This window comes from Eretmochelys imbricata, chromosome 5 (genome assembly GCF_965152235.1).
Source record: "Eretmochelys imbricata isolate rEreImb1 chromosome 5, rEreImb1.hap1, whole genome shotgun sequence".
NCBI classification, from domain to species: domain Eukaryota; kingdom Metazoa; phylum Chordata; order Testudines; family Cheloniidae; genus Eretmochelys; species Eretmochelys imbricata.
In genome coordinates, this window is record NC_135576.1 from 132,228,501 (window position 1) to 132,242,420 (window position 13,920).

At 40.5% G+C, this 13,920-nt stretch overlaps 1 protein-coding gene across 2 annotated transcripts in view; it reads left to right on the forward strand.

Moving 5' to 3' along the window:
- Window positions 1-13,920, forward strand: part of SLC44A1 (solute carrier family 44 member 1) — a 93,123-nt gene that overhangs the window by 42,585 nt on the left and 36,618 nt on the right. For both annotated transcript variants that reach the window (XM_077817929.1, XM_077817928.1), the window contains exon 4: window positions 3,607-3,743. In XM_077817929.1, the coding sequence (XP_077674055.1) occupies window positions 3,607-3,743 (137 nt within the window). The remainder of the gene's footprint in view (window positions 1-3,606; window positions 3,744-13,920) is intronic.

The window sequence follows — 13,920 nt, forward strand, 5'->3', positions numbered from 1 at the left end:
CAATGTGTATGATAATCAAGTTGGGCCATTTCCAGCACAAATCCAGGTTTTCTCACCCTCCACCCCCCACACACAAACTCACTCGCCTGCTGGTATTACCAGAGTGATCACTTTAGATAAGCTATTACCAGCAGGAGAGTGGGATGGGAGGAGGTATTGTTTCATGGTCTCTGTGTATATAATGTCTTCTGCAGTTTCCACAGTATGCATCCGATGAAGTGAGCTGTAGCTCACGAAAGCTTATGCTCAAATAAATTGGTTAGTCTCTAAGGTGCCACAAGTCCTCCTTTTCTTTTTGCGAATACAGACTAACACGGCTGTTACTCTGAAACATGTTTAAGTTGATTGGTCAAGTTGTCAGACTCAAGTTCTCAGAACTGATGCCTTCTTTGTTCATTTCAGCCAAGATTACTCCTGGCCACAGGAAAACTGGGATCACAGGGAAGGGAGCAGGGTCTCCAGATGATTTTTTAGACTAGAAGATAAAGAGCTCTTTTAAAAGTGGCTCCAAATCTTTTCCCATTACATTAAGGGCAATGGTTAAATTCATAATATCAGCACGTAGAGCCCTCTCAGTCACCCTACTCCATGTTTCATCCAAGAGACTCTTCAAGAGTACAGACAGGAATTCCAAGCAGCTCAGATCCATTAAATTAACTCTGGCTTTACTGTACAAGAGCCTGTGAAATACTATCTTCTGGTCTGGATCCCTGTTCTGCAACCACCATAGCCTGCCGACAGCATGTGTCAGAGTTCTGGGATGTGCCTCCAGAAACAATCTATGCGTTCCCTTTTGATGTTAAACTATTTGGTTGCATCACCCAAAAAAGCACTTGAACAACTGAATAAAATCATCCCTAACCAGTCTCATCCAGGAACACAAAGTGACTTCAAATATTTTGTCACAATTGCAACTTCCAGTAGTATGAGAATTGCCAGTTGTTTCACTCTGCTAGGACCAGACAAGTCTTATGAAACACCAGTCAGAGAGGCAACGCTTGAATAAGTTGCTCTTCTGGACACAAGCCATGTCAGTTCATGAACTGGGGTCCCTCTTAGAGGAAGACAGAAGTATTTTACTTCAGGTAGGTTTCCTAGAGAAGTCCAAGAGTCCCCCTATCACAGGAACCCAAGAAGTGACAGTGTTAGACAGCATAGTGAACTTACGTTGCTTTTCTAATTCCAGAGTCAACTTTTCTAACTTAGGGCCTGATCCTGTGAGGTGCTGAGTATGACTCACTTAAGTCAGTGGGAGCTGAAGGGTGTTCAGCACCTCACAAGAAGCACTCAGTGACTCTCAAAAAGTATGATTTAAGGTTGTAGGCTCCACCATAGCTTCCAGTTTCATTCTGAAGCTGTATTGAAAACTTTGCCTGTCAAATGTACTCGAAACCAAGGAGTACTTTAATGTTTAGGTTATATGTGTCTATTTAATGATACATTAACAGAATGCTTCTGTCAGGAATGTAGATGACACCATAGAGCTATGCTATACCTGTAAATTACAGGACCAAGCTCAAAATTACATGATTTTCCTCATAAAATAATCTGTGTAATTTTCCACTTCCACTGAAATTATACCTCGCTACTAATAACAAGAACTCAAGTAAACAAAGAGAGTGGACTGACTCTCCTAACTTGCTCTTGCCAAAGGATTCCTGATTCAGTTGTGCTGTTATTGTATTATTATTCATGGTATAGTATCTGAGTGAAAGCTATCCACTTCTGGGAATAAGACTAGGATTACCACCTGTCTTGTATATTTTACTTTTCTAGTTTTTTTTTTTTTTAAATATTAGTATCTTCAATTCTAGCTACTCAAAAGTGTTTTAAATCGTGGAGATTGTGCTTTTGCTGAGAGAAATGGGGAATCAAAGGCTTAATACACATGTATTACTATGTGTAGTTACCTTTGAAAACAGCTGCCAGATAGAATGTGAAGTTCACAGTTCCCAGTTGTGTGACAGCCCCTAATGTTTGTAGAGTATTGGATGGATATAGTGTGCGGGGGAGACAGAAATTAAAAAATGATCCAAGGAGTGGAGGCTAATACCTAGGGAGACTGAAAGCACTACAGTTTCACTAGGAAAAAGAACATTCAGGGCAGAACATGAGCAGTTTATAAATACATTCAAGTTAATGTAAATGATGACAGGGATTGATTCCATTTCAGAAGGTAGGACGTGAAACTAGAAACTGAGAAATTGAGGCTAAATAGTAATAACTTTTGTACGTTGAAATTGGATAATAGAACGGACTACCCAGAGTGAGGCACCATCACTGCATATAGTCAAAATGATGTGAGAAAAGCCAGGAACAGTAGAAAGCCTATATGCAAAGGGTCAGATTGTATGACCTGTGGTATTTTCTGTCCCCACTATCTGACACTATGAATTAGACGTAGCCTGTTCTGATTATTTAACAATAAACATACATGTGGACATCTTTGCATTTCCCATAGAGGTCTATTATTAGTACTGTAGTTTCAGAAGTATTTCCTTAAGGAGTGTGGTGTAAAATTTACTTTTTATTGTCCCCTCCCCCCCCCAAGTTAATCTCAAGCTATCAAAACCAGTAAAACTGTTTAAATGGTCTGTAATGGTATTTTTGCTAGTGCACTGGGCTGAGAAGCATTTCAACAGTTGGATCAACTGAAAAATGTTTTTGCTAGGGTACTTCACCGTGTACCTGTTACAAAACAATTTATAACTGTCTTCAAGTGTACTGTGAGATGAAATAGGCTTTCTGAAATCAGAAGAGATTTTTCATCAATGTTTTTAATAGAAAGAGTTCATGTTCTTAACATTTTGAATGAATGAGACCAGCTCCAGAGTTAGATTTTGAGATAAGACATATATAGGAAGGAGATGTTTGCTAGGGAGTTGATAAACAATGCACATTTCACAACTTTGGGTGTTTTTTAAATCATGATGGAGTTCATGGAAAGGAGGTATTTTAAAATACTGCACTTACACAGTAGATAGATTTACCTGAAATAGCTGAACAATTTTTATGCTTCTAAATAAATACCAAAATGATCTATTCAATATTATGGACTAGTGGTGTGAAAAATCAATCTGAAACAAAAAGCTTGAGTTATTTGAGTTACGTACATTTATTAAAGCATCTTGAGCTTTCTTTTCTTTTCATTTCTTTTTATGGTATACATACAACCTTTGTGGGGGTTTTTCCACTTTGTATTTCAGGGGACAAGATTGAAGATTTTCAAGTTAAGTTTCAAGCAGGAGTTAATGTTCACAACCTCTTTATAACTGTGGAAGCTCGTTTATAATAGAAGTGCTGAGGCTGTACAAACAATGCCTCTTGAATGTACTGAAGTCTGATCAAATGTATTAGAGCATTCCCATTGTACAATATCAGACTGTACATTCAAGGATCCCTACAGTGCATACGTTCAACCTCTGATAGTTTCTTTCTGTATGTGCTTATGTGGCATTGCCCTAAAATAAGGAATCCTGAAATTATTGTTATGGTTGACATTATTTGTTGATGTCTTGGTAGAATTTTTCTGCTAGAAACAAAGTTTAGTTTGTCGTTTACAATATAAATAATTCAGTCACTTGTTTGTTTTTTTTCCTGTTGTAGGTATGTGTTCTTTTTGGATCCATGCAATGTAGACCTGGTACATCGGAAGATCAAATCCATTGCTCTGTGTGTAGCAGCTTGCCCAAGGAAAGAGCTAAAAACTTTGGCTGATGTTCAGAAATTTGCAGAAACTAATGGTATGAGGAAAGCACATCCGTTTTTTCCTCTGGAGCCAAATACGTTTGTTTAGTATCCATAGATATAAGAAAGATAAAGGTGCCTTAGACTTAGCAGAACTAAAACTGAATTGACAAAACATGATGGGAAATACCAAGGGGAATAATTTCTAGTATTCTTATAAAACTAAAACTAACAGTAGCCATTTCTCCTTGCCCTGTTATCTACATGAAGGTCCTTTTTAAAGTTCATTTTCTAAAAGAAGGAAAAAAAGGCAAGACATAACAGGAACTTGACCAAAGGGGTTTTACATTGTATGGACCTCTGCCCCTCCATTCTGGAAGCTGCTGCAAGCTACTGCTCCAGGTAGCCTTCCTACGCTGCTGAGTCTTCCTTGCAAGTATTGGATTGGTGAGATCAGTACCGCTATTGAACTGCACTGGAGCATAGTGTCTGCCAATGAGTGGGTAATAATCCTGTTTTCATTCAGTACTGCAGTGCAATTCCCTGTTTTTCAACATTCTTATTGTATTTTGTGTAAGGTAAGCATAAGAGAAACTATACTGTTGAACGAAACTGACTCAATTCCTTCCCTCCCTCCCCCCCCCCCCCCGGTACTGTGCTGCTTTGTTATCCATGGTGATATAGAATCATAGAATATCAGGGTTGGAAGGGACCTCAGGAGGTCATCTAGTCCAACCCCCTGCTCAAAAGCAGGACCCATCCCCAATTAAATCATCCCAGCCAGGGCTTTGTCAAGCCTGACCTTAAAAACTTCTAAGGAAGGAGATTCCACCACCTCCCTAGGCAACGCATTCCAGTGTTTCATCACCCTCCTAGTGAAAAAGTTTTTCCTAATATCCAACCTAAACCTCCCCCACTGCAACTTGAGACCATTACTCCTTGTTCTGTCCTCTTCCACCACTGAGAATAGTCTAGAACCATCCTCTCTGGAACCACCTCTCAGGTAGTTGAAAGCAGCTATCAAATCCCCCCTCATTCTTCTCTTCCGCAGACTAAACAATCCCAGTTCCCTCAGCCTCTCCTCATAAGTCATGTGTTCCAGACCCCTAATCATTTTTGTTGCCCTTCGCTGGACTCTTTCCAATTTATCCACATCCTTCTTGTAGTGTGGGGCCCAAAACTGGACACAGTACTCCAGATGAGGCCTCACCAATGTCGAATAGAGGGGGATGATCACGTCCCTCGATCTGCTCGCTATGCCCCTACTTATACATCCCAAAATGCCATTGGCCGTCTTGGCAACAAGGGCACACTGCTGACTCATATCCAGCTTCTCGTCCACTGTCACCCCAGGTCCTTTTCCGCAGAACTGCTGCCTAGCCATTCGGTCCCTAGTCTGTAGCTGTGCATTGGGTTCTTCCGCCCTAAGTGCAGGACCCTGCACTTATCCTTATTGAACCTCATCAGATTTCTTTTGGCCCAATCCTCTAATTTGTCTAGGTCCCTCTGTATCCTATCCCTGCCCTCCAGCGTGTCCACCACTCCTCCCAGTTTAGTATCATCCGCAAATTTGCTGAGAGTGCAATCCACACCATCCTCCAGATCATTTATGAAGATATTGAACAAAACCGGCCCCAGGACCGACCCCGGGGCACTCCACTTGACACCGGCTGCCAACTAGATATGGAGCCATTGATCACTACCCGTTGAGCCCGACAATCTAGCCAACTTTCTACCCACCTTATAGTGCATTCATCCAGCCCATACTTCTTTAACTTGCTGACAAGAATACTGTGGGAGACCACCAATATCACCAACTTAAGGCATTCTGGAATAATTATAACAGAGTTAAGCATCAGTGTTAGAAAAGCCCTCTGATAAGTGACCAACTTTGGGACTTCAAAAGGTGAGGAAGCCAAATGTAAATATTTGGCAAAAATCCCTTCTCGTTGTTCTGTTATTCAGCTGTCGTTACTCTGGTTAGTGGTTTTTTTTCCCCTTAAACCTTGGCACTTGATCTTTTTGCATCTCATGGCAGAACACTTCTGCTCATTAGCTAATAGTGACAGTGTTACTGTTTTGAGCACAAAGCAGAGAATTGTTTGCCTGGAGCCCCTTTTGGTGGAGGCCTGGAGGTGCTGACTTCCATTAACTCTTCAATTTCAAGTATCTGAGGGTGGCTTTATTTTATCGTATTAATTTTGGCTACCTCTCATTTTTGATGTACAGTGGCCTTCTAGTGCAACTAAAGTGAAGGATTCAGTAGGAGAAATTTCTTCATCAGAGCCTCTTGTAATATTTAAACGTGGCCACTTAAGCCTAGTGTCTTTCTCTTGTCTGTGCGTGACTGGTGTTGTTTTTCTGTGTAAGTCTAACTTGTGCTGGGAAAGCAAAATTCCTTTATTATCCTGTGATAACTACAGTATATTCGGCATGACTGTCTTTGTTGAACTGAACCAAAGGCTACACGATTTGCTAAAATGTACTGCATCTTGTGCTAAAGGTGATCCAGGCTAACCAAAACTCCTTTGCACTTGCTGTATAAAAAACAAATGCTTGTGAAATGTTTTAAAATTGGCATTAAACGGAATTGCCTTGGTTCTTGTAAACTTAGGCCAGGGTATCTGAAGTCTAGCACTTATTGCAGGGAAGTGTCAGCCAAAAGTACGCAAGGGCTTTGATCCCTGTTTTCTAATCCATATTCGCTCAGTGTGACCTTGGGCCAGTCATTTAGATTTGAGGTAAACTATTTTGAAGTTTCAGAGTAGCAGCCGTGTTAGTCTGTATCTGCAAAAAGAACAGGAGTACCTGTGGCACCTTAGAGACTAACAAATTTATTTGAGCATAAACTTTCGTGGGCTACAGCCCACTTCATCAGATGCATGCAGTGGAAAATACAGTAGGACAATTTTATATACACAGACAACATGAAACAATGGGTGTTACCATACACACTATAATGAGAGTGATCAGTTAAGGTGAGCTATTACCACAGGAGAGAAAAAAACCTTTTGTAGTGATAATCAAGATGGGCCATTTCCAGCAGTTGACAAGAACGTGTGAGGAACAGTAGGGGGAAAAAATAAACATGGGGAAATAGTTTTACTTCGTGTAATGACACATCGACTCCCAGTCTTTATTCAAGACTAATTTAATGGTGTCCAGTTTGCAAATTAATTCCAATTCAGCAGTCTCTCGTTGGAGTCTGTTTTTGAAGTTTTTTTGTTTTAATATTGCGACTTTTAGGTCTGTAATCGAGTGACCAGAGAGATTGAAGTGTTCTCTGACTGGTTTTTGAATGTTATAATTCTTGATGTCTGATCTGTGTCCATTTATTCTTTTATGTAGAGACTGTCCGGTTTGGCCAATGTACATGGTAGAGGGGCGTTGTGAAGTTATTTTGAAGTTCTGCATTATTAACATTCTAACTGAAGTAGATGCTGAATCGAAACTGAGCTTTCATGTTGTAAATAAATTAGCACCCACAAAAAAAATGTAACCAGAGTACAAGATCACTGATGAACACTATGCAAGATGGTGAGAATACAGTTATGAAATCTTGTCATCCCCTGCTGGTACTTCTGTTTAAATTATATCAACTGTTTAGGATCCAAAGCTTGAATAAGTTAAACTTGTTACTTGCTGGAAATTTACTGCCTGCATTCTAAATGGTTACAGCTCCATAGTTAAGGTTGAGTTGAGTCTGGGTTAAAGCAGATTCAACCTTTTTCTTAAGTATGAAGAATAGTGTGTCCATGCCAAAATTATGGCATCCACCGAATTCAGGATATTTCTGAGAATTTGAAAGTAAATCCATTAACTAACCTAGATTGAAATTAATTCGGAATGGGGCCTTTAAGAAATTGTGTTTCTTTGGTGTCAGACCTTGTAATGTCTCAGATGATCTTCATAATGGAATCACACACTCTTCAAACTTTCTGCATTTTTTGAACTCCATTGAAATCTTGTGCACAGGCTACATCTGAATAACTGGATTGTAATTAAGCTAAATTAATGACTGTTGTATTTAGTTAGGGTTGTATAATATTCCCAGAAAAGAATTAGATTAAGGTGGAGGAACGTTGGAAATACATATATGTACGTTAAGATAAAAAACATTACAGGGATATCGTAACTACCCCCAAACCAACTCTCAATTTCTTGGATTTATAACTTTTCAGGTTAAATTGAAATTCCAAACACACTAATGTGTGAAAATGCACAGTTAAAGGACCCAAACAACCTGAACTCTGCCCTGTAGTGACTCCATGCAGTAATCGTACAGTTACCATGGATGAACATAGTGCTTGTTGGCCAGATTGAATTAAAATAATTTTTTAAGACAATTAGATTTTTTTCATTTTCTTCCTCATCATGTCCCATAGTGTGTATTTAACCCTGGTCACCAAAAAGTGCCTTTATATATGCATGTGCTATGAAATCTCGGGTCAAAATTTCTGAAAGTAGGAACCTAAAATTAGCCACATGCATCTAAACAAGTGGTCTGATTTGTCAAAAGTGCTGAATGTGTGGCATCTAGCATTAACCTTGGTGGGAACTGCTGGCTGTTCAGCACTTAAAATTAGGCCACTAATGACTAAATGTGGATTTAAGAGCCTAGAATTAGGCTTCTATTTTTAAACATCTTGGCCTGGATCTCACTTGCAGAGGTCTGTAGCCAGGCCAATCCAGCAGAGGTCCAGGTGGATGCTACTCCTGGGGCAGTTACTGAAGTAAAAGACTAAAGGAGAAAAGTCTGCTGTAGGAGCTGACCCGAATGAAAATATTAAAGAAAATCAAGCTGATTAGGTCACATTCAGGCATCTTTCTGAGTTGAGGCTGAGGGTATTGCAGATTTGAGCACAAGCCAAGAGCCACCACACACTGTTTATATTACACCAGTAGGTTGAAAATTGAACTGAAATGGAAAGAGACACTGAATTAGTCGTCTTATCGGAGTTGGGTTCAGAAGGCCTAATCTGCTGACTTTGTAGAGATTTCTTTGGGATGGGTCTGAAAGTAAAATGCACACAGCTATTGTGAAGAAATTGGAAGCAGCTGTAGATAGGGGAAACTATTGCCTCAGTGGTCTCTGGTCTGAGCTATAATGGCTTCTTCTTCTGTACACGTAATAATCAAAGCACTGCTTTGAAGCACATCACTGGTACCTGCCCTAAAAACAGATGTGTTGGAGATAATGTGGAGTGAACTGTACATTTTTTCCATATTTTGTGGAAATGCGCAAAGGTTAGAAAATGTTGGTTTTCACTCCTGAGAACCGTTAAGAAAATCGTAGCCAAGGAATAATTATTACTGAAGCTCCTGGTTGTGCTGTTAGGTTTCCTAGTTAAAGGCATGTTGCCAAGGAGAAACTGATTTTACACCTCTTGGTTTCTGCCAGACCTCATATAGCCTAAAGCCATTATTTGAATATAAGTACAATTTTGAATGGCTGTAACCGATACAACTGATGTTTTGGTTTGATTATTTATGGTTGAGTAGTACTGCACGGAGGTCTTGGGGGCACTCCTCCACAGTAGCCTAGAACTGTCTGCATCTGTCAGCACTGTCTGGTACACTTATACTGAAAACAGAAACAAGTCTTTAAAAAAAATCACAAAACATGTTTGTATTCTGCTCCTGGGAATGGGAGTATAACCAGTGAATCTCTCTCCCCGGATTGTGCTTGCATCAATGACTCTGTATTGCAAAGAAAGTAAGCTAAAAAGCCACACTCATTTTTAAGCTCCATTAGAAATCTGTGGGAGGAGAGAGAATTGCTGTGTACCAGAGGGAAAGGAAATCAGTAATATTTTCTTTCAAGCTTCTATCTACTGATAAAGAATGGAGAGCAGAAAAGACAAAAGGTCTTGGGCAGCATTCTGCCTTTTTTTAAATAAAGGATTGCAGCTGAATATAAAAATACATCTTTAAGGCTTCTCTGACTCACTGTAGGATAGATAAATATTTCTTAATCTCATTTTTGAATCCAGTTAGTTGCTGTGGCAACCATGATTGGATATCTCCGCTATTCCTCTTTTGCAGTCTTATAGATATTATTTATATACCTTTTATGAAGATGTAAATAATGTCTCGTTCCTTAGAACTCTCTTGTAGGCTCTAGAGAATACTCCCTTCTTTATTTGAATCCCAGAACTATTTAATAGAGAGCTTTAATTTCTCCCTTCCTCTGATGCTTCCTCTTTACTGGCGCCTACTATGTTCCTATGAGACAATTAGGAGTTCAAGAAACTCTGAATATCCAACTGCCTATTCTCCCTCCCTTTAAAAGTGTATTTAATGTTTCTGAAAAATGCCAAGTGGCAGTGCTGGAGAATGAAGTCCACTGTATCAGTAGAGCATAGTAAGCAGTACAGTCTGTCTTATTCCACCTTGTCTGTGGCTTCAATCACTACCAGCTGGAACCACCTGTAGTGAGAAGATAGTTCAGTGGCCGTGGCTATTTGATGGTTAGCCTCTTTAATGTTGCCAGTAAAGGGCATCATTTATGATGGTGAGGTCTGTGATGTTCTCATGTGTGCACCATTCCTCAGTTCACATAGGCCCCTGAATTAATGTTAGGTGAGAACTCCTGATTACCAGTGACCTGGAAGTGAAAGTCTCTGTATCTTATTACTGGACTCCTCCCCCATCTAGCCCAGCACCTCTTGATCCCATGACGGAGCATTAAAACCTGTGGCTTCTCTTTCTAGGAGTGGAAAGTCAAACTGCTTTCCTGCCTCTTTTTGAAAACACACACACAAATAGGAATCTCTGGCATAGGAGGTCTAAATTATGTGTGTTCTTAGCGCATACATTCTAGGTAAATTTGTTCCCTGTAGCAGTTTAGCATTTGACTGAGTATTATTGCAAACTGTCAGGTCCAGCAGACACAGAATGAAGAAGAGCTGGTCAGTCTCAATATGTTTCTTTTTCTGACGTCCTTAAACTTTGTGCACTTGCAAGGGCTCAAGAAAGTCGTCTTTGTGAGAACAGCCCTTGTGCTCGTCCCCCATAGGAATAATTTGTCTTAATCACATGATGATCTTCTCCTTGTCCTACCAACCTGTCTCATTTATACAAAGAGTGGTTGGCAGTGGAACATACCTTACCATGTGAAATAAGCGCTCATGCACGTTTCTGATTTGGTGAATTCTGGGGCAGATTCCATAGCCACAATTTAGTGCAGAACTGTGCTCTAGTATCTGAGGTTTCATTTCTTTTTAAAGTAATGTTACTAGCACTTGTATAGCTAGAGCAGGGAACTGATCCCATTTTTCTTAATTGGCTGTTGACTCTGAAACCTAATGACAATGCAAATGGCACCCTGGTTAACTGTTCACTGCTGATCATTTTAGTAGACACTGACTAGATTTAGCTGGGCACATGAATATGGGGCAAATGTGTGGATGTGGAAGGTGGTAGCTGTAAATACCTGCTGGGACGATCAAATGAATTAAACCCTGCCCAAAATTTACAAGAGCCTCCAGGCCTACCCATCCTGGGTACCAAAAGCCCAGGTTGCCACTATCCATCTGTTAATCCCTTCAGCCTCCCTCCACCAGCCTGTACTGTGAAGACCTGTCAAGTATCATCCATCTTGAGATTTATTCTTGCAGTTACAAGATCTGTCGTGATTTTGATGAGAGACAAACTCCCCCACAAAATAGTCTGTACTCAAGGAAGTGGGCACTGAGCTGCTTGTCTGGAGACAATCAGATGTATTCCACTTCGCCTTCTGACGTACTGTTAATATTTCTGCATACTTATAACCATTATTAACCAAGGTCTCATACACCTTTTTACAGGCAACTGTCAGTCATTTGTTTTACAGTGCCCTCTGAGTCTCACTTCAGAGAGAGCTAGGAATAGAACCCGCTCTCTAATATGACAGTTATAAATCTTTTCCTCTTTGCCACACTACCTTTCAGAAGAACTGGGCCAAATGACTTCATGTAACCCAGGCTACCAGTGTGGTTCTGTCTCCCTCTAGAGAAGAAACCATATATGGAAGATCATGAATCTGCTATTTCCTCCATGCTCATGGTTATGGCCCTTTACTGTATGAATTAGGGGCTTGGGGTTTTAGATCCAGAGGTCCCAGATTCAGTTCTTGCAGACAATGCAAACAGGGATATCCTTACATTACACTAGTCTGTCCAGACCACCACTAAACAATACTGTTTCCAGAGCCAGGAACAATGCTGATATACTCATCATTTTGCTGTCATCTCACAGATAGTTGTATAACTCATCAGCGAAGTATACTGTGGTCCTCCAAGTGGATAACAGCATTATTTTCCCCACTGGCTTTATTCCTATAACTCTGTGGTGTTACATGTTCCCAGAAAAAAATGGGAAGACCTTGTTTGCATTTTGTATAAAAATAAATGCCCCAAGGAGTACTGTACTGAAACACATCTTCATTTCTTAAATCACCGCAGTCTGCTGCAGCATCATAGAAGGCAGATGGCCATGTCACATAATTTAGGTGCAGCTTCCTCCAAAGTTTACAAGGTCTTCAATATTTTGCATTCTCCACTGGAGAGAGGCTTTTCGGCACAATCTGTTCCCCTTGTCCTCAAGCTTTTACAGCATCTTTATGCAATTCATGTTAATTGTGGCAGCATTTTTAAGAGTACCGGGGTTAATAACTGCTTAGTACTTGAATGATCAATCCCAAGCAAAACAGAAGGCAGGATTTCAAAGGAAGAAATGTTTGCTTTCCAAATCAGAGTTCAAAGCTGGCGTTCTCAGTTTTTCCAGCTGTGGGCCACAGTAAAAGGGAAAGCTTGTCTCCTGGGTCACTTCCCCTCCTGATCATGGTCACATCATAGCTCTCAGGTGACTGGACCACGTGTTTATGAAGAAAAGTAATGTTAGGAAAGGTTTCAGAGTAACAGCCGTGTTAGTCTGTATTCGCAAAAAGAAAAGGAGGACTTGTGGCACCTTAGAGACTAACCAATTTAGTTGAGCATAAGCTTTCGTGAGCTACAGCTCACTTCATTGGATGCATACTGTGGAAAATACAGATGATGTTTTTATACACACAGACCATGAAAAAATGGATGTTTATCACTACAAAAGGTTTTCTCTCCCCCCACCCCACTCTCCTGCTGGTAATAGCTTATCTAAAGTGATCACTCTCCTTACAATGTACATGGTACATCCATTTTTTCATGATCTCTGTGTATAAAAACATCTTCTGTATTTTCCACAGTATGCATCCGATGAAGTGAGCTGTAGCTCACGAAAGCTTATGCTCAAATAAATTGGTTAGTCTCTAAAGTACCACAAGTACTCCTTTTCTTAATATTAGGAAAGGAGCTAAAAATAAATGCTATATCTTCAGAATATAATTTAGTAGCAAGGAGAAAAGAGCACCGTGACCCATAGTCCTGTGGACCACTAGCAAGAACTCGGGACTACAGCATAAGAGAGTATTTTCATAAGCCTCAGAACAAGCAGAGCTCTCGAGTCCATCTTCTACAAGATACAGTTTGTTGGCACTCTCCTGATTACATCTCCAAATGTAGCACACCCCCTTGTGTAGGAAATAATACATTTTGCTGCCCTTGATTATTTTTCAGTTGGCTATTTGGATTCCAGCAGGAATGTTCCTAAACCAGTTGGAATTAATGGTGTTTCTGGTCAATGTGTTATTCCAAGTAAGGCTGATTAGGTCTAGAGAGCTTTTATCTCTTGCAGACTTGGAAGCTCATACAGTAGCTGAATCCCCAAGATGTTCAGAAAACAGCCACCAGAATAGCATCCAGGGTAGCTGCTTGTGGGACTGGGGAGAGGAAGGCAAAAAGAATAATCTCCTTTCTTCCTCCTCCTTCAAGCCACAAAGTGCATGGCCACTACTGGAACCCTCTGGCTGGTGGTTCTGTCTGTGTTTCCATCTTGCAAGGACAAGTGTTGGCTCCACCTCCACTCCTCATTAGCCTTAAATGTTCATGCGCAGGGATATGGACAGAGGCCCTGCAGATATGAGTTTATATGCAAGGGGTTCAGCCCACACTGGCTGTGCTCACTAGATCTGCTGTCATCCGCTTTCGCTGTGAGATCTAGGCCATTGACGGCAGGGTGCTCTGCAGACAAAGGGAAGGAGACATGGTTTGGGCCTTTAGATATGAGAACGTGGGGTTGGGCCTTCTGTTAATACAAATATCTTATAGATCATTGCTAAAAATGAGTAACAGAGGGAAACAAAATTATTAGACTTCTAGG